Source organism: Cololabis saira, chromosome 18, assembly GCF_033807715.1.
Source record: "Cololabis saira isolate AMF1-May2022 chromosome 18, fColSai1.1, whole genome shotgun sequence".
NCBI classification, from domain to species: domain Eukaryota; kingdom Metazoa; phylum Chordata; class Actinopteri; order Beloniformes; family Belonidae; genus Cololabis; species Cololabis saira.
Window position 1 is genome coordinate 20801239 of NC_084604.1, and position 26245 is coordinate 20827483.

The 26245-nt window shown below is 40.1% G+C and overlaps 2 protein-coding genes across 2 annotated transcripts; both read left to right on the top strand.

Annotated features, from left to right (window-relative positions):
- Nucleotides 1-5365: 5365 nt before the first annotated feature.
- nek2 (NIMA-related kinase 2) lies at nucleotides 5366-12143 on the top strand. The gene is made up of 9 exons (XM_061746542.1): nucleotides 5366-5651; nucleotides 7655-7872; nucleotides 7948-8188; nucleotides 8374-8456; nucleotides 8557-8683; nucleotides 8804-9038; nucleotides 10846-10900; nucleotides 11011-11087; nucleotides 11425-12143. The coding sequence occupies exons 1-9, from the start codon at nucleotides 5556-5558 to the stop codon at nucleotides 11628-11630; spliced, it is 1338 nt and encodes a 445-aa protein (XP_061602526.1). The 5' UTR covers nucleotides 5366-5555; the 3' UTR covers nucleotides 11631-12143.
- Nucleotides 12144-13218: 1075 nt separating this feature from the next.
- slc30a1a (solute carrier family 30 member 1a) lies at nucleotides 13219-25742 on the top strand. Its single transcript, XM_061746906.1, has 2 exons — nucleotides 13219-14135; nucleotides 23156-25742. The coding sequence occupies exons 1-2, from the start codon at nucleotides 13565-13567 to the stop codon at nucleotides 24055-24057; spliced, it is 1473 nt and encodes a 490-aa protein (XP_061602890.1). The 5' UTR covers nucleotides 13219-13564; the 3' UTR covers nucleotides 24058-25742.
- The last annotated feature ends 503 nt before the right edge of the window (nucleotides 25743-26245 follow it).

The following is a 26245-nucleotide window of genomic DNA, read 5'->3' on the forward strand; positions in this document are numbered from 1 at the left end:
CCCTTTCCCCTCAAAGCTACACCAATGGTTTCAGGATGTAGCCACAAATGGCACCAACCACACGTCTGCGGGGAATTCACACACCTTGGGCAGAAATTGAGAATCAAGGTTGAAGGTCTGGAAAACAGGGTTGGATCTGCATCAATCTTAATCAAAAGTGCCGAAGAGCTAATAGTCGAGTGGCAGGTTGGCTTCTGAGCGATTTAGTGCGTTCAGAGTATTCTTTGTGGAGATTCCCTCTCCTCAGTGTTTCTCTGCTCAAGGTCATGTACATGACAAAGACAAATGAATCCCCAGATTAACTTTTATGTCCTCTGCAGATGTACCAGTGTTCCTTTGACGGCTGCAATGAACTATTTCACGGGTGCTGCTCCCAAAGGTCCTCAATGTCACACGTTGATGCCTGCCTCCCTCATGAAACCTCCAGCGACAGCAGTGTCCTCTGAGTCAGCAAGCAGTAAAACATCCAGCTGTGGAGAAAAGAGTGGGGTTGAATGCCACCGCAGCAGCCCTGAGAATCACAGGAGTGTTCCCCGCCTCTCCTGTCGTCACAGTGCCCGAGCCCTCGCTGATGCACGGATCCATGGAGCCTGTAAAAGAAACAGGCATGTACGCACCCAATATCCCAATGCTTTGCCCCTTGTACCAAAAAGAAAATGAAAACTAACATGTTATGTACATGTGATGCTTTTATATAAGAACTGCAGTATACCATCAGTGCATGCCAGGGGCGAAAATCCCGTTTCATAGTTGGGGGGGGACAATAAACAGTAAAATTTTAGAGAATCAATCCAGGGGGGGACGAGGAATAAAAGTTTTAGCCTTCCTTTAATACAGCATTTTGACATTTTCAACTCTATCTCGCAAACAGGCAGAAGACCTTTCTTAGAGTAATACAAAACAATGGTATTAGGTGGAAGGTGGCAATAATACAGCACATCTGACATAATACACTGCAAAAACCCAAAATCTTAACAAGAATATTTGTCTTATTCCTAGTTAAAATGTCTCATTTTTAGTTAAAAAAAATCTCATTACACTTAAAACAAGACTCATCACTGGAAAAAAACAACAATTTTCACCTGTTTCAAGTAGATTTTCACTTAAATTAAGTAGAAAAATCTGCCAGTGGAACAAGATTGTTTTGCTTATAAGATAAATCTTGTTCCACTGGCAGATTTTTCTACTTATTTCAAGTGGAAATTTACTTGAAAACAGGTGAAAATTGTCAAATAAGTTATTTTTCTGGTGATGACTCTTGTTTTAAGTGTAATGAGATTTTACTGTTTATTATTATTTTCGATTTCGGTTTCGGCCACAAATTTTCATTTTGGTGCATCACTACTAAATACTACTGCATTGTTCCAAAATTGTTAATTCTGTCTCAAATTATTCTAGGGGGGGACAGCTTTACTAATGGGGGGGACTTGTCCCCCCCGGGATTTTCGCCCCTGGTGCATGCAAATGTGACTACGTTTTATGCTTTTGATTCTTGTACGTAAAAAAACGTAATGAGGAATATCTTTGTGAAACTTTGCAAAACATGCTTTAGGTATTGACTACAGTGTGCAGTAAAATCTGAATATATCTGCAAATTGTGCTCACCACGAATATGACCTGAGGGGATGTTTTGGTCCCAAAAATGCAGCTGTGGGAAAAGTGAACATTTACTCTTGGTGAAAAGCAGGGGGACAAAACATTTGGTTCAGGTGTTGCTCAGTAAAGTCAGATTAAAGATGACTTAAAATCACATAACATGTTTACTGTTGTCTCAGATAGTATTTGTACATGTATGTTGGGTCCATCTGAGATAAAAATGGGCTAAAAAAAAATCCGGCTCTATGTGGTTGGATGTGTGGTTCCATCTTGGCTCTATATTAATCACTTGGTTTTGTTTTATGCAGTGAATCTAAATGGGATCCGGATGAAACACCCACTTTGGGCACAAATCCACCCGTCTGTCCACACGGGGCTAACCCTGGAGCCCGTGGACATATCAATGCAGGCTGGCTGTCGCACGTTTAACTTAACTCAGTTGACGTTCCACAAGACCATCCCAAAAGTAGCAAGAAAAAAAGAAAAAATGTAATCTAATTACCCTGTCAAAGCCCACAATGCATCTGTATCACAGTGAATCTGTATGAACATCGATGTTTCTTTGTTATACTGCTCATTTTGAGTTTGCAATAGATTTCATGCATAGTTTGTAAACCATGGGGTTGTTTTCACATCCCCAACAAATGAACACAAACAAACTTGGATTACATGGGATTTTTTATTTATTTATTTTCAAATAAATTAATATGCAAATGACAGCATGTAGCCTACTGGCTGCTTATACATTCATATAAGATTTATCTAGTGTCTTCTTGTAATTTTCTAAAACGTACGTATTTATGCCATAAACAGTGATTAATATATGCAAATATGAAGTCCCCAGTGTAAACTGTGAAACGCATACAAGAGGTATCGTTTGTTTTGCTTTCTCTCTTTTAATAGCAAAGGGCTGTTGCTAAGCAACTTGTGCTGCCGTGATGTTTCCTGTTCCCGATTTGCATTTCATTTCCTGCAGAAACTTCGAATCAATGAAATAAAGCATGTGTGTTCAACTCTACACATTAAAATTGTTCAAACTGGTGTTAAATAGTGTAAAAAGCAGACATAAGAAGATCTCAAGACAGGAAGTGTCCATTTTGATGGAAAAAAGGGTAGTACTGTCTTCCTGTCTCAAAATACTGAATTAAAAGTCCCCACAAAATCAAATGTGAAAACTTTTTAAAAACGTTTTCAGGTCTTGTCCTACAATCAGGAGTGTTTAATGATTTAGCATGCAATTAAATGTTTTATTTTTGTCTTTAAAAGTGTGCAGAGCTGCAGACTGGTGTAAAAACGCCTGATAATATGCCTGGAACTGACCATTCAATCACAGTTGTGTTATTTTTCAGGTAATCTGTTCATTTGTTGTGGGGAGGTTGTAAACTAGCTTGCCATTTCATGGGAGACTTCAATAAACAAAGGCAAAAAACGTTATTGATCAGTTCCTTACATATAAAAGGTATTGATCTGCGATGACCTCTAAGTAACCTGGGATGATGTTAGCAAATTACAAATGTTCAAATCACTGCCTACTAAACACTTTTCTTTTATCAGTACTGCTCTTAGTCTGGAACTGGACCCAGCTAAGAAAACCAGAGGTCACAGAGGGAAAGCCTCCTCTAACCCCTATTACAATCTCACTCTCACCCCGGCAGAGGTGAGGAGGTTATTATGGGATGGGACTGCATGTCCTCCCTGTCGCTCTAGCTCTGCTCGTGCCCTTTAACAGGGCCAGCTGACGTCAGAGTGGCCTGGGGCCACCGGGCGTCTCTGTTGTTTTTAGCTGTCAGTTTTCCACTAACCCCCGCCCCCTCCGTCCTCCCCACAACCGGCCCTGGCCAACGTCCAAACTCCTACAGCTCTTTGGAGGAGTGACCTTTGCAGAGGCAGACTGGCAGTCCGGCCCGGGTGCTCCCTCCGTGTGTGGCGCTGGAAAAGCAGGAGATGGCTGAGAGGATAATCTGGACTGTTTCTGAGCCGAGGGGACCGTTAACTGACAGAAATCCCAGGGCACAGTGCGATCCCAGACAGAGGATCACACATTTAGAGTAGTCATCTGTCACAGTGAGGATTTACTGGCGTCATGCTTTCATGCCGCATGCTGAAACTGAAACTCATGTTGCTTTTTCTCTTGTTTTGACGCAGAGAATCAGATAATGTACAAATAATACTCAGATTTCAATGTCAACGGAAAAATAGTTGTATATATGACGCTTTTAATTTGAAACTGACAACGTGATTACATATAACTTAAAAATGGACAAGTTGAATAAATGGATGTGTAGTGACCGATTTATAAATAAAATGCATTCCTCGGATTTGTATTTTGGAGCATTAAGGGCCACTTCCAGTTACTTTCCATGTTCTTTTATCCATCATTTATTTTTTCCTTTTACTTTATTTTTAAAAAAAGAGGGAAAAATGATCAAAAGGTGCATTTCTGAATCCCTCGTTGCAGTTTATATTAGCTTTGGTCTTCTGTGAAACACAGAAAATCTTCATAACAAATTTGGTTTCTCTTGCTTATTAAAAGACCTCAGTGATAAAAATCTGTTGAGGGATGATTTATTTTCATTAATTTTCCACACAGATTTCAGGTTGTTTCAAAGGATCCTTCATTTCGATCAGAGGTGCCATGTATGCATAGATGATGTCCAGATATAGGAGCAGAGAGGTCGCCGTGTGTCACTCAGATGGTTCTCCTCAGGTAGCCCTGCGGGCCAAATCCTATGACCAGTGACAGTAAGATGCTTGTCTGCCTCTTGTCTGTGTCACAGATGGTTCGCAGCCATGGAAACCGCTCTCATGACAGCCGGCGACCTTTTTCAGGTATTTATTTGGGAGTAAAATGGGGACACCTGATGAGATGAGTGAGCGCTGCAGATAATGCAGTCACAGTCAGAAAAAGCAATTAAGAAAAATAAAATACCCTTCAGAATTTGGTTTTGAACATCTGTTTAATTTCTTTTGAGATAATTTACTCACACCTTTCCAAAGCAGACTTTTGCAACCACTGCCCCACCATATGGTTACAAAAGTCTACTTTGAAAATTGAAATTTTTAAAATGCTTTGTTAATTGAAAAATAACCAAAATAAATATTTTCTGCACCCTCCTCATTCACATATAGAGCAATGAGGACTGAATTAAAAATTAATGCACATTTGATTAAGCAAGAGATTACTATTATTATTATTACTATTAATGTAAAATAGTTATGTATATATATATATATATATATATATATATATATATATATATATATATATATATATATATATATATATATATATATATTGTATGCATGTGTTAGTTATTTAATGTTAAATATTTATTGCAATTGTCTTAATATTTCATGTATTAATTGTATTGTGGTTTGTTGTATGTATATGTATGCTTTCGGCAACAGTAGTTACCATTCGTGTCAATAAAGCCAAATTGAATTGAATTGATTACATTACAGAGAGAAATATTAAGTCTACACTACAAATTCTAAAAGGAATAAACAAATCTCCAGTTTGTATTTCCTTTATGACGGTTGTCAAAGTGACCAAGTACAAGCACAAGCGCTGGCCTTAATTTAAACGTGTTTATGGCGCCATCGTGTGGCCAGTAGCCTGTGTGACATCCAGCCGCGCTGCTCTCGCGGTGTTTCAGGCGCTTAGCAACCTCATAACTGTATCTTCGGACTGACCAATCAGGAACCAGCATGCCGGGAGAGTCAGCCAATCACGAGCCGAGAATTGCGGCACCAATTTAAACCGACGGTAAACGCTTCCTGTTTTGTAAACTGCAACACACACACACTAACAACCGAGAAGAGCAGAGAAAAGCACAAACTCATCCACGCCAACGCTTTAATTAACTATTCAAGGAGATAGTTGAAATGTTTCTACCCCGGCGTTCACGCTAACGCAAAGTTTGGTAACTTTAGACATCAGTGTCGGTTTAGAAACCGAAATGCCGTCCCGTGTTGAGGACTACGAGGTGCTGTCCTCCATCGGCTCCGGCTCGTATGGACGGTGCCAGAAAATAAGACGAAAAACCGACGGGAGAGTGAGTATAACTTAATAACATGTCTGACTTTAAACAACAAAGTCAGTCCGGAGATGTCCTGAAACCTCTGAGGTTGTCAGGCAAACTAATCCTCCCAGGAAACACGTTAGTCAGGGCTGCAGATCCGATGTCAGGATTGGGGGGGACACCAACGTGATTTTAATTTTTAATTTTTTGCCAATATGCAACTCATACCATGCCATAAATTGGTAAAGGCTCGCCAAAAAATACTGCACAGGGAATCATTTATTGTGCTTATCTTTCTTGTTTATTTGTCCTAAACAGCCAACAGTGTGCGTCACTGCTTACTTAACTGTTATATTCGTAAATCATAATTTTAAGGGTTTTGGGCATGTAGTGTCTACTCATCTCAAATTCTTCTCACCATCTTCCTTTTATCCTATGGGACTACTTTATACACGATCAATTGATATATGGATGAAATATGGAACCCTAAACAAGTTGTTTAAACTACCTGATCATGTTTTAACACAGTTATGGTGGTAAACAGTTAAAAAAAGGACCCATTGCTAAGAGCACATAAACACAGCACAAGTTGACCCAACATCAAATTTATTTACATAAATGTCCATGTTCGTTTTCATCTGTCATTTTCCCGGACTCCCTGGAAGAAGAGATCCTGTATCTTAATAGGCTAACTCTTGTCTGTATAAATCTTCTTATCTGTATCTAGACAACTCATGGATAATACAACTTGACAATAAATTCATATGAATTCATTTATATAGTCATTCATTTAGAGAAGAAACAACAAAATCATGAAAATTATCAACAAAATGTACCCATGTTGCCCTGTTTATCATCAGTCTGACCAGTAGACACAACAAAATGTATAGAGTAGCAATACTTCACCTCAAAACGCACCGTGGATGTATTATTTTTTTAGAAATATATTTTTAATAAATATTCTACATATTCAACCTTTGAAAATACATTTGTTCAATTTTGAATAATTCAGGGTATTTTTTATTGGGGGGGACTATTCATGTTTTTCAGAAATTGGGGGGGACATGTCCCCCCCGTCCCCCCCGGGATCTGCACCCATGACGTTAGTAACCATCTGTTAGAGACCAAAGGCTGTTGAAGGAGACTTATTCAACAAACAAGTAATGAGAAAGATAAAATAGTGGTTTAACAATAATTAGGCTGCTACAAAACGGCCCACTACAAGAACATGGAGAGTCAAAATGACCCAGTTATGAAGGATTCAATTGCATTGGTAGTTTAATGGATTAAAAACAACCAGTTTGTTTTTTTATTTTTTCCTCAAAGAGTTAGTTTTCTCTAAAATAATTAATCATCATCTGCATCACTGTGAATTTGAGAGTAAAACTGGCATCAATGGAAGTTATTAAGTGTAACAAGCACAAACTGTGACTAAAGAAACCCAAAGGGACTTTCATAAGAGCCACGAAAGGACTCAGAATGATGAAAATGAATGATAAATGGTGTAAAATGGCAAGAATAAGACAACAAAAAAAAATTGTTAAAAAATGGGGTGATTAGCCAAACACAGTTGAAAACCATGCTGTGTCCTTTGTAATATATTTGAAAAAAGAAAATGGCAGGATGACTACCAGGATAATGGAAACCCTTCTGTATAGACTAAAAATGCAACCGCACAGTCCACATTCTTATGTTCTTTCAATGTGTTCATACAGTGACATTTTGAGAGATTTTCAGGGTTAATTGATGAACAGTTTGTATCGGATATCAGCATTACTTTACCCTCAAATTCAAATTTTGATGAACTTCAATTCAAAATATTCATTTCTTGGCTTTGATAGTGGGAGTGTCAGCCAAAAGGTCCACAGAACTCTATCATCTCCTTTTTGTCCTTTAATGCAACATCAGGATGGTCCCTGGTCTTAACCTGGCACCTCAGTTTATCAACTCTCCCTTGACACTCACTTCTTCTTACCCAGATTAGTTTTTTAATGATCTCAATCCTCTGGTCGATATAAAGCACTTCTGTTTTATAGATCCTTGTGTGGAAGGAGCTGGACTATGGCACCATGGCAGAGAGCGAGAAGCAGATGCTGGTGTCAGAAGTGAACCTCCTCAGGGAGCTTAAGCACCCAAACATAGTGAGGTACTACGACCGCATCATAGACCGCACAAATAGCACTCTCTACATTGTCATGGAGCACTGCGAAGGCGGGGACTTGTCAAGTCTCATCAGTCAGTGCATCAAAGAAAGGTAATCGTGTGAAGGTTGTGTACACGTGCTCCTTTTCTTTAAATCTGCACAGCTACAAGTGTACTTTAATGACAGGCGTTATTTGGAGGAGCAGTTCATCCTGCGGGTCTTGGTGCAGCTCACATTAGCCTTGAAGGAGTGTCACAGGCGGAGCGACGGCAGGGCCACGGTTCTGCATCGGGACCTTAAACCAGCCAACATCTTCCTTGACATCAGGCAGAATGTCAAACTTGGTGACTTTGGACTCGCAAGGATTCTGAACCACGACACCAGCTTTGCAAAAACATTTGTTGGGACGCCGTACTACATGTCTCCAGTGAGTTGTTGGATGCCTTTTGATTTTCTTCTAAAAAATGCTGAAATATGGATTATTTTGAGTATTTGTAGTCTGATTTTTCATTCCCACTTTTTTATTAAGTAAAAAAAAAAAGTCTTGCTGCTTTTTAACCAAATGAGTAGACACATTGTTTGCATTTGTCAGCCATTTGTTTGTTCTTTCAGGAGCAGATTAACAGGATGTCATACAATGAGAAGTCAGATATTTGGTCACTGGGATGCTTGCTGTATGAACTTTGCGCGTTATCGTAAGTTTTACCACTGACTGTGCTCCAATGTCGGTTTTTATTTTTTTCCAGCTGTTTGACTAGTGATCTGACAGTCTTCCTCTGGATTTTTCCCGTTTAGCCCCCCGTTCACTGCTTACAACCAGAAGGAGTTGGCGGGGAAGATCAGAGACGGGAGGTTTAGAAGAATCCCATACCGATACTCGGAAGAACTGAACATCCTACTCAGCAAAATGCTCAACCTAAAGGTCCAATATGAATTATTTAACAGTGCATTTAATACTGTGTAAGACAGTAATTTACTTTGTTGAGCACCGTACTTGTGCTCAGGCGTTCAGGATGTATTAATGGATCCTCTGTGTCTGCAGGACTATCTGAGGCCTTCTGTAGAGTCTATTCTCCAGAGCAGCTTGTTGAGTGTTGTGGTTGCGGAGGAGCAGAAGAAGGCACAGGTACGGCACCGAAGAAAGTCTGCAGACTCTGAAAGTCCTCCAAACAAGCCAGTTGAAGCGGTGCCCACCTCCGCTGCAGAGCTCAGACTCCGGGACCAGGCGCTCCGGGACAAGGAACATGCGCTTAAGGAGCGAGAGGAGAGACTGGAGAGTAAGGCATTTTTATTTAGGGCTCTTTGTACCAAAATAGCCTCATTTACACATCTGTTATTGTTTTAACATGCAATACTGTTTCAAAAACGTTTAGCCACTGTGTAAAAAATTTTATTTTGATGAATGATACTGTTTACAAAGACGACAGTCACACATTTAACAGAAGTCAGGACGGGGCATCCGCAGATACGTCGCTCAGAAGTAGATGGGAAGGGGTTCACCGCTCTGATAAACTGTTGCTTAGTAATGAAAATAATGTTTCTCAAAAAAACAAAATTACACACACACTTCTCACTGGGATTTTGTCATTCACAATGGGTTGCCACCAGGTTGCCAGGGTAACGCTGTGACGTACCAGAACTACCTTTTTCACTGCGACCTTAAAGGGGAAAAAAAAAATGCTACCTGTTTTGTCTGTTTCCTTACATAAAAAATGTTGTGCTCTCACCTAGCAGGAATTAAAAGATGTGTGTAGCTGGAGGAAAGACCTGGAGGCGGCAAGAATATATATCTATTATTATTATTATTATTATTATTATTATTATGTATCTGACAGTGATGAATGACTGGCCTGATCTGTTTGGTGTACCACCAGTCTGCTTCAGAATCGAATAAAACAAACAGCTTTGTTGTTGGGACAAAAATAAATAAATACAAATTACAAGCAGTGTGGTGAGAGTCAGAGTCTGACTCTTGAGAGATTGTCATTGAGGATGGAGATCATCTTTCAGTAAATTTGCATTAGCAAATTTTTTCTTTTTTTTTTAATGAAATAAAACTTCTAATTTGGCTAATTTCAAAGCATTTTTTGCAATCGTAGCACGGTCCAGGTGAAAGTGGCTGGTAACGAAATTGAGTGACCCGCAGGTTTTGAAATCTGTCTGCTACTGTGGCAAAAAAATTCTAGTCCTGACAATATTCTCAGAAACTTTTCCAAATAGCACAAAGATCACTTAAAATGACAACTGTCCTCTGGTTTGACAAATCCAAATCCGACATTCTTTTTAAGAAGAGATGGATGCTGAACAACGATGGAGAGCAATCAGTCCCTCAAGTTCTGAGTACTTTTACTTTTGTGTGTGTTGAGGTTGTTGGTGCTGTATTTCCAACTAGCATAGATTTAAAATGAAAACAGACTTTAATTTGGCATTTTCCTGGCATCTTTAAAAAAAAAAAAAAAACTGTTCTCTTTTGCTGTTTTTTTTTTACTGGGTTTTATTATGACCACGCCCAAATTTTGTAGGTCTCCTGTTTACCTGCCACTAATTACTGCATTTCACAGCATGAATGAATGTAAGCAAAGTGGCTTATGAAAAAGGATTAGATCAGCTTTTGTTTCTGGAAACATTTTCCACAGTGTTTTTGAATTAGTTTTGGCTCTTATCTTATGAAAATAAGTTCTATGTGCCTGTCATATATATGAGAGAGAGAGAGAGAGAGAGAGAGAATTTTTTACAGATTCCCATGGCCAAGGTGGCAGTGTGGTTTGAATTGACTAAGTTAACTCATCCTGCCTGTAACAGAACTATTACAAGCACTTGCAACTCCTGCCCGACAGTGGCGATGACGTGCTGCTGTATTTATAAAAGTCTGCCTTTAAAAAATATGAGCAAAGAAAGTGTTTGCACTAAATAAACTCTTAAGTGTTTGCTTTAAATTTAAATCAAATTATTTCCACTTTGATGTTTTAATGTCTCTGTAAAGCACTTGAATCACCTTGTTGTGGAATTGTGCCATACAAATAAACTTGTCTTGCTTTGCCTTGCCTAAATAAATGATCACTGTTTTCTCTGTTTTTGTGGTAGAGAGGGAGAATGAGCTTTGTGTTCGTGAGCAACTGGCAAACGAAAAGCTTGCACGGTAAAATCTTCATTGAACAACATTCACGTTGGACCTCTCTTACTCCTAAATTTATAGTTTCTTTTCAGGTGATTTGGTGCAGTGTTGTTCATACTTATCTGTGATTTCAGAGCAGAGAATTTGCTGAAGAATTACAGCCGGCAACGACAGCAGAGGGAACTACCGCTGATATATGGCAAAGACATAGGTATGAGAATCCAACCAAGACCTCTGGATTTACTGAACAGAGACAAGAACTGAGGAGTGTGTGTGTGTTGATCAATCTGTCTTTAGTTTTGCTGAATAATCAAGTATATTTATTTATATTTTCCTTATTTGTTCATATCATGTAAATAAAGGTTTTAATCCACTAGAGGTTTTTTTTTTTTTTTTTTTTAAACTGCATTTTTAAGGACTGAGCCCCATACCATGTGTAACAATCTAAAATCTACATGCCATTGCAAAGATTTGAGTTGGGGATGTTTGATTATATAATGCTTTGGTGTGTTTTTGTTAATTAGCCACTTGTTGCTGTTTGGTTATAGATGTGGAGAATCTGTCCCCTGGCAAGAAGAAGGTCCATTTTGCCGGTGAAAGCAAAGAGAACGAGCAGCCTGACTGTCGTCACAGTGCCACGTCCCAGGAGATGATGAGGAGGAGGCTGCAGGCGGCCAATCTGCGTGCCCAGAAACTGAGCGAAGTAGAGAAGATTTGTCAGTTCAAAAGCAGGCAGATCCTCTGCCTCCGCTGATCACACAGACATAACCCCCTTACTTATGACTGAATGTAAAACTCCCGAGTCACTACAGCTGGGTGTAAATACTGAGTTATTTTTAACATTGAATAGATGTGACAGTAGTGAAGAAAGTTGTCGGAAAAGGTGTGTGCGTGTGTGACTGCAAACTTTGTAGTTTTGAAAGTTTCATTTGGTTGTACAGTGATGTGTCAGAAATTCAGGCAGCTATTGTGGTTAACAGTGTAATGTGTGTGTTCCTGCTGTATTTATGGTAAGGTGTTTCATAATTATATATTTGGCAGTAGATATTAAGAGGTACGATAACTGGAATAATGTCTTCCAAACCTCTGATGAATGTAGATATACATGAAAGCTATCCTTAATGATTATTAGTATGACTCATTTGACTTTAACATGTCAGTCACAAAGCATAAATCAATAGATTTATATTTTAAAAGATTTACATTTTGTTTGAGATTGTAAGCTTTCTAATTGCTCAAAACAATTATTAAAATGACTTTGATCACACTAAGATGTTATGGTCTTTCATCAAGAGCAACAGTTCCCACAAGGGGTCATCAGTTTTCCTGCAAACGTGTTGGCACAACAATTAACCTCAGTTCACACCTGGAAGTCCATTGTTTCGTAGGCTGTTGTTAATACATGAATTGAATTGTCTGATAGATTTATTGACCTAATTATTTGCTAAGATCTTGACAAAAACCTTGAAAAAAATACCTGTGTAAGATGGGGTACGATAAGTAACAATAATGACGTGTTTAAAGCGGATAAAGACACGTTAATGACTTTAGAAGGGGGACAAAAACGTAGCTTTTGATCAAATCATCCTCCGTGATGAGAAATCGATAAGAACTTGAATGTCTGCCGTTTTAAGTTTCGACTGATTGATCGATGCCGTTAGATTTACATTTAAATATGTAATCACGAGATTACAGTTGCGGTTAAGGCTAATTTATGGTCCGCGTTACACCAACGCAGAGCCTACGCCGTACGGTGCGCGTCGCCGCGTACCCTACGCCGTAGGGCTCTGCGTCGATTTAACGCGAAACCATAATTCATGCTTTTTTTTTTTATTTATTTATTTTTTTTGAACACAACTTTTTTTAAAAGAAAAACACACTTGATACAAAACTGCTAGTAGATAATATATAATATTTTTCGTATATAATAAGAAAAAAGAACATCTTGGAGGTTTTATGAACAAGAGGCATATAAACAAAAATAACAGACAAGTAAAGTCAATACAAAGGAACAGTAAGGCATTTTAAAGCAAATAACATCGACATTTCAGAAAGAGACTTGAAATAAAAGATACTTTGATACATCGGTTAATCATTTTTTGACTTGATATTTTTTAAAGAAACAAAAAAACTTTTGTAATCATTTATAAAAAAAAGGTAAAGAGGGCTTCATTTTTCTCCATAAATCAGCCTTTAGCGTGCTTAGCAACGGTGGTCGTCCGGCTGGGGTCAGCCCCGCCCACCAGCGAGGCTTTTGTAAATTCCAACCAATCACGGCGCCGCTCTCGCCTCCGCCAGCCAATAGGAGCCGTCGTGGGCGTGTCCCTACGGGTCCCTGTTCCGTGTGGAAACTTTACCGGCTCGGGTGCAAAGTTTTCCGCCGTCTGCAAAGCTGCAAACCCCCGTTTCTGTGCGATGACGGAGGCATTCACGCGGTTATACCACCGTCTCCCGTCCGTCCTTTTTGTGATACATTTTTCCGCCTGAGTTCGTCTCTCAGACGTAGCCGGGTGGTGATGTTGCCGGATGTGTTGAGACTGAGAGGACGCTGTTAGCGCGGGGGCCGCATCGTCGAGCTCCGGTTCCAATCCTGGGATTGTTTTTTTCTTTAATTCGTAAACGGACAAAGCGAGGAAAAAAAAAAAAGATAAATTCTTAATTTATTGTTGAAGGAGTGTAAAAAAAACCATGGCTTGCGAGCCCAACCGTGTGCGGCTGCTGTGCATGCTGTCGCTGACGTTCAGCTTCTTCGTGGTGGAGGTGGTGGTGAGCCGCCTCACCTCCTCCCTGTCCATGCTGTCCGACTCCTTCCACATGCTGTCGGACGTGATCGCGCTGGTGGTGGCCCTGGTGGCGGTGCGGTTCGCAGAGAAGACCCGCTCCACGGACAAGAACACGTTCGGCTGGATCCGCGCAGAGGTGATGGGCGCGCTGGTCAACGCCGTGTTCCTCACGGCGCTGTGCTTCACCATCGTGCTGGAGGCCATCGAGAGGTTCACCGAGGCCCACGAGATCGAGAGCCCCGAGGTGGTGGCCGGGGTCGGGGCCGCGGGGCTGCTGGTCAACCTGCTGGGGCTCTGCCTCTTCCATGGACACGCCGGCGGGGGGCACGGACACTCCCATGGTGGGGGGGGACACGGACACGGCCATGGGGGCAAGGGCAGGAGGGGGAAGGAGGCCGGGAACGGATCCGCCGGGGAGGAGACCAACAACCTGGTGGTGCATCACAGCAGCCCCGGGGAGCAACGGTTAGGCACCGGTAAGAAGTTCACATTCACATGACTTTGGTCATCACTCCCACACAGGGGTGGTTCTACACTTCCCGGGGGCCCTAGGCAAGAGAGAACATGGGGCCCCCCAGAATCACGATGAATGAAGTCCAGGAACACAGATCAGTAACACAGTGGTTCCCAGATTTTCACTTAAAATAAGTAGAAAAATCTGCCAGTGGAACAAGATTGTTTTGCTTATAAGATAAATCTTGTGGCACTGGCAGATTTTTCTACTTATTTCAAGTGAAAATTTACTTGAAACAGGTGAAAATTGTCAAATAACAAGTTATTTTTCTGGTGATGACTCTTGTTTTAAGTGTAATGAGATTTTTCTGTTTATTATTATTTTCGATTTCGGTTTCGGCCACAAATTTTCATTTTGGTGCATCACTACTAAATACTACTGCATTGTTCCAAAATTATTAATTCTGTCTCAAATTATTCTAGGGGGGGACAGCTTTACTAATGGGGGGGACTTGTCCCCCCTGTCCCCCCCGGGATTTTCGCCCCTGACTCCGACACAGGGGTGTTTCTAGACTTCCCGGGGGCCCTAGGCAAGAGAGAACATGGGCCCCCCAGAATCATGATGAATGAAGTCCAGGAACACAGATCAGTAACACAGTGGTTCCCAAACTTTTTTTGCCAGGCCCCCTTTTTGTACATACAGTGGTATGGGCAGAAATATGTGCCACTAGAAACTGAATTTGAATACCGGTAATCTATATTTGAATTTGAATTGCTCAACTTGAATAATTGCATTAAAAAACGGAATCTGAATCACATAATTTGAATTTGTATTGTTTAATTTGAATCATTGCATTGAAAAACTGAATCTACATTCAGTTCTCACAATTCAAATTCAGTTCTTGCAATTCAATTTCAGTTTTACTGTGCCAGACATCCAGGTCTTCCGGGGAAGAGCAATCGAGTGCAGATACAAAGAACTCCTTTTCACGTAGCCTACTATAACCTCTATTTTCTTTCAACGATAGAAACGACCAATGGGAGCTAGATATTTCGAAATCTATTTTGTTTTCTCCATTCTGTGTAAAAAGTGTAGATTTATATCTTGCCGTTTTGTAGAAAAATTTCTGCTACTCGATTGCTCTTCCTCCGGAAGACCCGGATGTCTGGCATGTGATTCAGATTCAGTTTTTTAATGCAATTATTCAAGTTGAGCAATTCAAATATAAATTATTCAAATTCAGTTTCTAGTTGCACATATTTCTGCCCATACAGTGGCGTCTATTCAGTGGAAGCTAAGGTATGGCAAGGTTACGAGTCACAGAACTTAACTAGAGTATCAATCAACACGTCCAGCAAATACTCATCACAGAAGTCTATGTAGCTTATCTGTGTGGTCAAGAAAATTGGAACTTTTTCCAAATGCAGTCTCACTCACTGCAAAAACTCAAAATCTTACCAGGAATATTTGTCTTATTTCTAGTTAAAATGTCTCATTTTTAGTCAAAAAATCTCATTACACTTAAAACAAGAGCCATCACCAGAAAAATAACTTATTTGACCATTTTCACCTGTTTCAAGTAAATTTTCACTTGAAATAAGTAGAAAAATCTGCCAGTGGGACAAGATTTATCTTCTCATTACAAGCAAAACAATCTTGTTCAACTGGCAGATTTTTCCACTTATTTTAAGTGAAAATCTACTTGAAACAGGTGAAAAGGGTTGTTTTTGAGTCTTGTCTTAAATGTAATGAGATTTTTTTGACATTTTAACTAGAAATAAGACAAATATTCTTGTTAAGATTTTGAGTTTTTGCAGTGTATAATAACTAGTGAAATCGATCATGTTCTGATTTGCATTTTTAGTTATTCTATATGTATTAAGTAATAGAATAATCAATACAAATAGACACAGAGTAATTCCATAAATGTCCAATAAATATGGAGCGATATCAGCCGTCTGTCGGGCCCCCTACTATCCACTAGCCAGTGACAACCTGGAAAGGGCCCTGTGCGGGGCATTTCTGAAGCATTGTGGTTGCAGCGTCTAAAGTAGTTCTGTTATTTTGTCGTCAGCCGTTGCTCGGGGCCCATGGCAATTGCCGGGGTTGCCTGCCCCGTGGCGGCGCCTCTGCTCCAGCAGGAGGGTCCCCCCTTATGAGCCAGGTCCTGGTCCAGGTTTCTTCCCTCCTAAAGGGGAGTTTTTTCTTGCCACTGTTGGGCTTAAGGCTTTTCTCTCACTAGGGCAGTTTTTACCTGCCATTGTTTATGTAATAATTGCTCGGGGGTTGAAGTTGAAGTTTGAATTTGTTCACAATACCATAATAATAGTTATTATAATACAATAAAATTAAGTGGGTAGAGTGAATGGGTCCCCCAAGGAAGCTAGGAAAGCTTATAGGTGGGGGCCCATAGTTTATATAAGGGTAGTGGTACAGTCAATGGTGTAAGCAGTTACCATCTGTAAAGAGATGGTGATGGATAACTGCATACAAAGTACACAAAAAAAAACCACTTAACATACATACTTAACATTACATACACATACAGTCACACACATACATCCCAGCAGTCCATGAAGAAGCATTTTATATTATATATAGGTTAGTAAAAGATTATTTTTTAGTTGTCTTTTAAATTTGGAGGAAGAAGGCAACACTTTGGGTTATGTTTTGGGTCTCTGGAAAGTGCCTAGAGACAACGTTAGCTCCCGATCCGATCACTTGAGTTTGAGTATCTGCCGATCCCGATTTTTCTCGATCTGATCACTTTTTTTGGCTCCAGATACATTTCCCGATCAGATGCATTTTGGCAATGAATTAAGAAAAAAAAAAAAAGAGGACTAAAACTCAAATGATCCCAAGTTTCTTTTATTGTCCATTGGAGAACAACATGGACTGCGTTTACATGCAGTCAATAACCCTTTTAAACCCTGAATATTAGCAATAACCCGGTTTTGCACGGCCATGTAAACACCAATAACCCCTGGGTTACTCCTTTTAAAACCCGAATATTCGGTCATGTAAACACTGAACGGAATATCCCCATCAAAAGGAACACAAACTTGTTTTCTGCGCATGCTCTTTTCGCAAGGAATCGTGGTCTTTTGAGTCCAGGACGTATTTCTAAACACGGAGAAACGCAAGACCACGCAACACTTTTGGAGTGAGGAGGAGACTAATCATTTTATAGATGTAATGAAGGATATGAACATTTTGGCATTTGTAGACGGTAGAAAGTACCGGGATAGCGAGATTTACATGAAGGTGAGCGAAAAGTTTTGCGAAGCAGCATTTGTTTTGAATTTGGATACAGGAAGAAGAAGCGGAAATGACGGTAATTGCGCCATGATGTTCTCTGTGCGTCGCTGGTTTGATCCAGATATCCCAAATGATTAATTACCATGTAAATGGAATATTCCGAATGTTTCAGTAACCGGAATATTAGCAATAACCCGAATTTTGACTGCATGTAAACGTATTCAGTGACAGATATTTCAACAAAGCTTATCAGCACTAGTGCCACAAAATGTAAAAACATGAAATTGTAAACTAAAACAAAAAGTGCAGAATAGTGCAATAACAAAAATAAATAAATTTAACTTCAAAAGAGCTAGTTGAATGACATCCAGTCAAACTCACAAACACAAGAAAATTAAAATACTTTTTGGCTTAACCTTAGTGCAACATTCTGAATAGCAGTAGCTTAACATATGAACATATAAAATTTCACAATTCAAACATGTAAACCATGTTAATTTCGCTTACTTCGTCGCCGGAAGTGACGCCGGCCGCCGTTAAATGCAACAATATACCAAACGATTTAATATATATTAAAAACATTAATAACTAGGTATGTCCCGATACTTTTTTGGCCGATACCGATGTTTTGAAAATGCCGTAATCGGGGACAACAGTAGACTTTATTCATCCCTTTGGGAGGTTCCCTCAGGGAAAATGACATCTCCATCTCACACACACAGCACTGTCATTTACAAATCAAACACCCCAAAAGCCAAAAACCCATATAAAGATAAAAAAATAAAGATAAAAATAGAAATAAAAGGTAAACATTCAGATTCAGATGACTTTATAGAATAGAATACTTTTATTGTCATTATACATGGGTACAGTGAGATTAAAAACCGCATCACCTCTCCAGTGCAAGACAGTGCAAACAGATAAGAAATATAAATAATATAAAAAGGTTGAGGTGCATTTTGAATAGTGAAATCAAGACCTGAGATCCTATCTACAGATAATAACATAACTACACATGTGGTAGAATATTGCACAGATAGGCCGGGAAAAATTATTGCACGGTAAAAGAACAGTAATGAAGACATTCACATATTGTTCAGGGCGATTATGGCTTTGGGGAAAAAGCTGTTTTTCAGTCTGTTAGTTTTGGACCTGATGACTCTGTAGCGTCTTCCTGAAGGCAGCAGGTCAAACAGGTCAGAGCCGGAGTGGGAGCTGTCTTTTATGATTTTAGTGGCTCATCCCTTCATCCCTTTGGGAGGTTCCCTCAGGGAAAATGGCATCTCCATCTCACACACACAGCATTTATCATCTGCAAATCAAACACCCCAAAAGCCAAACACCCATATAAAGATAAACAATTAAAAATAGAAATAAAAGGTAAAAATGCATACTTTATTCATCCCTTTGGGAGGTTCCCTCTCGGAAATTGTTTATTTTCACATACAAAAACATTAAAAACGTTTACATAGATTCAGTAACTGTGATGGAGAATGCCTAAAAACCCACCAGGGGCTTACGAAGTGGCATTCTCCAGGAATGTGTACATTTAAAGATAACATTTCCTTAGATAAAAAAAACAAGTCATAATACATGTCATACAGATGAAAGAGAAGAAGAAAAATTAATAACAAAGTTAATGAGACATACCGGTACATATAACAAAAATAGGGTAAAAAACACATCAAGAACATAACTCTAAAGAAAATAATGAATGGACCCAGGTTCATTTAGCAGACCATATGGAAAGTATTTAGTGTCCAAGAGAAGTGATTTCAGAGCCTTCCTAAATTTATGAGGAGACAAGTCACCTAGATATATACTGGCAGAGAATTGTAAATCTTTGACCCTCTGAAGCCAATATTAAATTGAGTTTGGACTGTATAGGCTATTGGTGGTCTGAGGTCATTTGAACTGCGAGTGGGGTAATTATGGACCTGAGAATTTGAGGAGAAGAATTGTATTGACATCTCCATCTCACACACGTCATTTACAGATCAAACACCCCAAAAGCCAAACACCCATAGGCAAGGCAAGTTTATTTGTATTGCACAATTCAACACAAAGTAATTCAAAGTGCTTTACATCAACATTAAAAGCGGCAAGACACAATTAAACCGTAAATAACAAATAAAATGAATTTAATGATAAGAAAAGAGGTAAAATAATAATCAGAAATCAGAAAGAAGTTTATTGGCAAGTAGTTCAACACACACAATGAATTTGTTGTGGTGATTGGTGCAATACAAAAGAACAAATAATATTAAAATAAAAAATGTACATGTTGGTTTTAAAGTGCCGGAGTAATGAGTCTGTACAAAGGTGACCTAGGATGTGCGTTAATGTGACGCATAAGGTCAGTGGGGTCTTTACGTTAATGTAACGTGGGGTGGGGGGACAGTCTGGGGTAGACTGGGGAGCACAAGTTGTTAAAAAGTAAGGGCAGTAGAGTACAGCAGGTAAGTATTTAATTTAAGAGTAGGCTTCAGTAAACAGTAATGTTTCTAGGCCTGATTTAAAGGAGCTGACAGTTGGAGCAGACCTCAGGTCTACAGGAAGTTTGTTCCACCGGTGAGGAGCAGAATAACTGAACGCTGCCTCACCTTGATTGGTTCTTGTTCTTGGGACACACAACAAACCAGATCCAGATGAACCTCAGGGGTCTGGGAGCTTCATAGTAACTAACAGATCACCCATATAAAGATAAAAAGATTAAAAATTAAAATAAAAATAGAAATAAAAGGTAAAAAATAAAAAGTGCAGTGCCATAAAAAGAATTATATGGATAGAAAAAGTGTTGTGTAATATTGCACAAAGCTATTGCACAGTGCTGGTTATTGCACAGTTATTGTACACTGACTGAGCCCCCACAGTCCCTCTGTTCTTCAGTTCCTCTTGGCCCTCCTCCCCCCCAGTGAGGAGTTGAACAGTTTGATGGCAGGGGGGACGAGGGAGTTCCTCAGTCTGTTGGTCCTGCACTTGGGCAGGAGCAGCCTCTCATTGATCTGGCTTCTCTGGCTGCTGGTGACAGTGTGCAGGTGGCTGGCATTGTCCAAGAGAGCCAGGAGTTTGTGCACTGTGCAAAGTTGAAGTCAATATGTTCATTAATACACGCAAGAACCGTCTCAACGGGGTTTATCTGACTGCGTCTGTTCCTCTCCATTGTAAGCAGTCCAGATTGCTCAATAGTAAATCCCATTGTTTCCTTGACAGCTGTGGTCTTTACCATACATGTCTTGGGTATCGTACTTGTTTGGTCATTGTATCCATGGAAACGTGACCAGCATCGGGCATACAAGCTAGGCCTAAGGTTTCCTGCTTTGTGAAACGATCCCTGTGTGGCCGCTTTCAAATACCCATCTCTGACTGTTATGGTCTTTTCACAAGAGAGATGTTATCAATTTGATACCAAACTGAACAAAATGAGTCCTCCCGTCTTTCTAGTTCTCACAGTAACCGAGGTCCATGAATCTGAAGGCACTTCATTGCTTCTTCTCTGACAAACAAAAAGTAAAGAATAAAAGCTCATCTCTGTGCTCGAGACCACTTATTTGTGCATTTGTATTTTACTAATACTCAGAAACTCTAGTATATCACAAACTTTCACATTGTTTGGGGCCAGGTCAGAAAACGTATCCAAATCAGAGTAGATTTTGTTTAGTGTATCTAACTTCTCATCAAGCTGCACATGTTGCAGTTTTAAATGTTTGAAATAAGGTCATGTGACTCTTTTAAATGGTGGTGGCAACCAGGTTGTGGTGCTTGGTTACGATATACTCTTCTGGTCCGTGTGTGTTGGGGATAAAACAGCAGCCAAGTCCAGAAAGTTCACTGAAGGGTTAAAGTCATACACAGAAGCCCCCCCCCCCTTCCCGTTCTCTTTCTCCTCCACTGTTAAGCCCTGCCAGCTTCAATAAATTGGTACTATATCCTGCCTCCTATATACAGTGGTCATGGTTACTGGGTTATACATCAGTGTAACTGGAGTCGAGTCGACAGGCCCAGACACACCATTAGCCGTTGATGAATGACCCGGTCGTACCCGGGGATGGAGGCCAGCCACCGTTCCTCAGGTGCTGCTCCCTCAGCTCAGTGCATGTGCTACCGCACTGGCTCAAATGCCTAATTAATATGGGCCAGTGTGAATAACTTGTGTTCACGACGCCACATGCTGTGGGTTTGTGATCGTGTAATCCACCAAGGCTGTCTGGCATGGTGTCTCCCCTGTGTGTAACCCCGCTCGTAACTTCGTCACAAGAATTCTTCCACAGTAAAAGCCGCCATTTGTGAGGAGTAAAAAAAAAAAAAAAAGAATATGTGAAATGGCAAGGCCGAATAAAAATTATTCGTAGCAACTCTTTTATTATGAATGGAGCCTCTTTAATGTGTGAACCCTCATAAACAACGCAGACTTTTGTTCCAACCTTGTAATGAATTTGAAATGATGTAAGTGAACATGAGCTGGCTGCTATCTGCTTCCTGTAGGTTTATTTGTTGGAACTAGGGCTGGGGATCGATTTCAAATGTCAAGAATCGTTTCGATTCCGATTCTTAAGATTCAGAATCGATTATCAAGATTCGATTCCGATATTGATTTGGGTTAGTGTTAGGGCTGGGCGATTTTGGACAAAAATAAAATCCCGATTTTTTTTTTTCTCTGAAAACCCGATTTTCGATTACGATTTTGATTTTTTTGGTAAAACTACAAAAGACAATGGAATAAATTGTTTCAAATATTTTATCTTTATTTTTAAAGAAAAATAGCAAACAAATTTCCCTATTGGGAATGAAGTGCAATTGAAAGATACTGTAAATCCTCCTTGAGTTTAGTACAATTTTCTTGACCAAACAAAGATGACTAGACGAGCTCTGTCTGTAATGCAGCCAGCTGCAAAAAAGGAAAATCGATTTTCCGATTTTCCTTTTTTTAACATCGTCTTGATTAATAAATCCGATTTAGATTTAAAATCGATTAATCGCACAGCCCTAGTTAGTGTTATTAAAACAGTTTTTTGTGCTGTTGCATGAATTATATGACTGTAGTTATGCAAAATATTACTACTAGTATTATATTGAGTAGTATTGGCAGCTAATGATGCTGTAAGCACCAATCAGCTCCCAGAATGCTGATAGAACTGCTTTCAGAAACATCATGTGGGTCAGAATTACCAAACAGATCCAGGGCAGCAAACAGAGACGGATTAAATCGGTTTTATTTTTTCCATTTTCGGTCTATTTTGGTTTTTAATTTTTGAGCATTTGGTTTTTATCATTTTTTGCAAATGTAACCCCAAGACAGTATATAAAGTAATGAAATATAGACAATTTATGCAATTATAACTGAACACTTTAATGTTTTCATACCTTTAAACATATTTTAAGGCAAAAACATGGCACCAGTTATTCTCGTGTCCAACAAAACATTCCTTTTTTGGGGATAAACAAAAAAATAACCAAAAGTTGTAATGTAATGATGAAAAAAAAAATACATAAATAAATAAAAGAAAAAGAAAAAAAATCGATCTTTAGACATATGAATCGATTTTTAGGAATTAATATGAGAATCGGTTTAGAATTGGGAAATCGATTTTTTTCAACACAGGCTTAGTTGGAACCCAATTATTTATCCTTCATAAGTTGCCTTAGTTGCATTTCTTTTTTTGAAACGGTGTCCATCTCCTTTTCAAAGGCTGTGTTCAGTGTCAAGGTGTCAAAAGTCCGTTTTGATCATTTATCTTTTGGGCTCAAGTAAACTAAACTCGTATTTCTCATTTTTATCTCCAGAGGTCAGCTGTAAAGACGATTCAGAGGTGCAGATGAACGGCAACACCCACTTCGAGGACGCGGACAATGGCCAGGAGGCGTCGCTCAACATGCGCGGCGTTTTCCTGCACGTATTGGGTGACGCCCTGGGCTCTGTCATTGTGGTGGTCAACGCCATCATATTTACCTTTGTGTGGAAGCCCTGCAAAGCTGGTGAGAATTGTGTGAACCCTTGTTCCAACATCCACAGCACAGACCACCAACATGTCAACGAGACGCTAGTTGATCTGCTGGGAGGTGGAAATGCGACGACTGTAACGAGGGCCGGGCCCTGCTGGGTTCTCTACCTGGATCCCACGCTGTGTATCATCATGGTGTGCATCCTGCTCTACACTACCTATCCGCTGTTAAAAGAGTCGGCCCTCATCCTGCTGCAGACCGTTCCCAAACAGATCAACATGCACCGCCTCAACGAGCGCCTGCTGAGCCTGGACGGCGTTTTGGCCATCCACGATCTGCACATTTGGCAGCTGGCTGGGAGCAGAATCATCGCTACAGCGCACATCAAGTGCCACGACCCCACGTCTTACATGGAGGTGGCCAAGCGCATCAAGGACTTCTTCCACGACGAGGGCATCCACGCCACCACCATCCAGCCCGAGTTCGTCACGTTCAACTCGGAGTCTCGAGACTCCCAGTGCGAGCTTTCCTGTCGGACTCAGTGCGCTCCCAAGCTGTGCTGCGGCACTGCGGACAAACAGAGCGCAGGCTCCGACAAGAAGGGCGGCGGTGAATACAAACCTGCCGTCGCCTCAGCACTGGAGATGATCAGCGAGACCCCAGAGAAGCTTCCGGCTGTTCATTTGTCCCCTCAGACTGAAGCTGCGGTAACGATCTCCAGAGAGGTGGAGTCGTCTCTGTGAGATGGAGGGGACAGATTAAAACAGAGGAAAAGCAGGAAAACTACTACTTTGGGCAAACACATCACTGTCATTTCCACAGGACTGTTATTCTTTTGACCCGTTCTTCATGCATTTGAGCCTTAGTTTCTTTCCATTTCATACCTCCCGTTACTTGTATCCAGCCCGACTCTCCTCTGCCACTGGGTCCCTCTGTTGTTGTCTGGCAGTGTGGTTGTGATGCATGTTGGGGTCACGGACCTCATATCCTCCAAGGCTGGAGCGAGGCCTGCATGAGTGTCCCTCATTAGCACCGTGTTGTGATGTGCCATCTCATACTATGGTGTTTTCTGTGCCAAAGCTTCTCACTGCAGGACCGAAGGGACCCTAAATGTGCCCTCCTCTCTCAATGGACACACTTCTCTAGTTTTTGTAGTTCAGCCTTCGGACCTCTTGGCAAAGAGTTTACTGTTGTGTTTTTTTTGTTTTTTTTTTTAGGTTTTTATTTTTGAGTGCGTGAGTGGGATGTGAGCAAATCTATTTTCTTATCTTCTTACTGCAAGTGGAATAGTATTATATTGCATAATAATTTAAGTATTTAAGTTATTAGAAATGATCGATCTCACTGTAGATGCTGTTTGTAATATTTAGTTTGAACGATACAGAGAGATTTTTGCAATCTTTCTGTCTTGGATTTTTTTTTCAGACAGACCATCTATGCTGTAGGGTGTTTTTTTTTTTGTTTTTTTTTTCCAAATGTGCTGTTTTTTATATATAAAATGATTTAGTTTTTTTTTTTTTCTAGTCTGGCCTTGACTCAGTTTTAATTGCAGTCATTAGTTGGAGACAAAGCCGTATCGACACCTGTCGCGTTGCCTTTTAAACAAACTGCTGTGATATAGCACTAAGTATCGTAGGAACCGTGTAAAAGAACTTCTTTCAATGGCACAGTCCCCTAATTAAATGTTTATTCATAAATTCGATGCGTTGCAAGCCAGAGGGGTGTGAAGAAATGAGGACTGTATGCCATCAGTGATACAATCTCCTCTGTATGAACATGTGCTGGAAAGCTTTTTCATCCTGGCTGTTTGATTTTTAATAACAGTTATTTTCTAAATCCTCATGAATGTGTTCGGCACCTTGTCACAATCCAAGCTGAGGGAGTTTTTCTATATTGTGGACGTTCTACCATGTTCGCATGATCAAACTGAGACCTGGTGTTCAATATAACAGCTCCGTGAAGAGCGCTAGTTGCTGCTTACCAGCTCGAGCTGGTATCCCCCAATATTACTCACGACTCTGTCGGTAATGAGTCATCATATAGCTCATCTGTCGTCTGCTCTGGACAGCTGAAGAAGCTGTTTGCAGAATTAAAGTCCATATGGTGGCCTTGAAATTGTACGAGTTTCCCTCGTGGGCACGGATGTCATCTGTTTCAGATTTCCACTCACTATTAAATGTGTATGCAATATAGAAATATGTGCTGGGAAATGCGTTTCTGCTTCATTTGTAATGTTTGGTCACATTTATTCTGTCTTTTGTGACTTGAACTCTGTGCAAATTGAAAACAAATGTTTTTTTTAAATTTTAGATATGACATGTCAGCTGATGTGTTTTTGATATATACATGCATATATATCCACAGTACTGTCCCATGTGTCATTGTGAAATAAAAAAAATGGCTGTTTGATACAGTCGAGTAACTAAAATGTGTCTGTTTTACTTGCTCTTTACTATCACAGTCACAACTCTTGTTTCATCATTGTTGTCACAGAAAAAAACACCAAAACAGATTGCCATCAGCACTGACTGCACTACTTTTAACATGTTGAGTCCACTATAAAGGGTATAGCAATTCTCACTATTTGGCACCACAAAGTGGGGACTGCACTATGTAGCACACTATCGAGGGAGGAGGGGCGGATAGAGAGAACAGACTGAAGATAGAAAAAGGGGAACAGAGCTTCCATCAGTGAAATGAAGACTGAACTGGGTTAGTTTGGTTTAGGGGGGTATTACTGCTACGATGAGTATGTCACTGGGCAAACTAACCCGGTACAGGCCCAGTGATCCTGGATCAGAGCCTGAATACTCACTCTCAAGAGTTCTCATAGCACACATATTAACATGAATGTTTGACATTGCAAATACACGTTAAAATATAAATAATCCAATGCCAATAGCTAACCAGTTAAGGTTTCATAAAAACTGT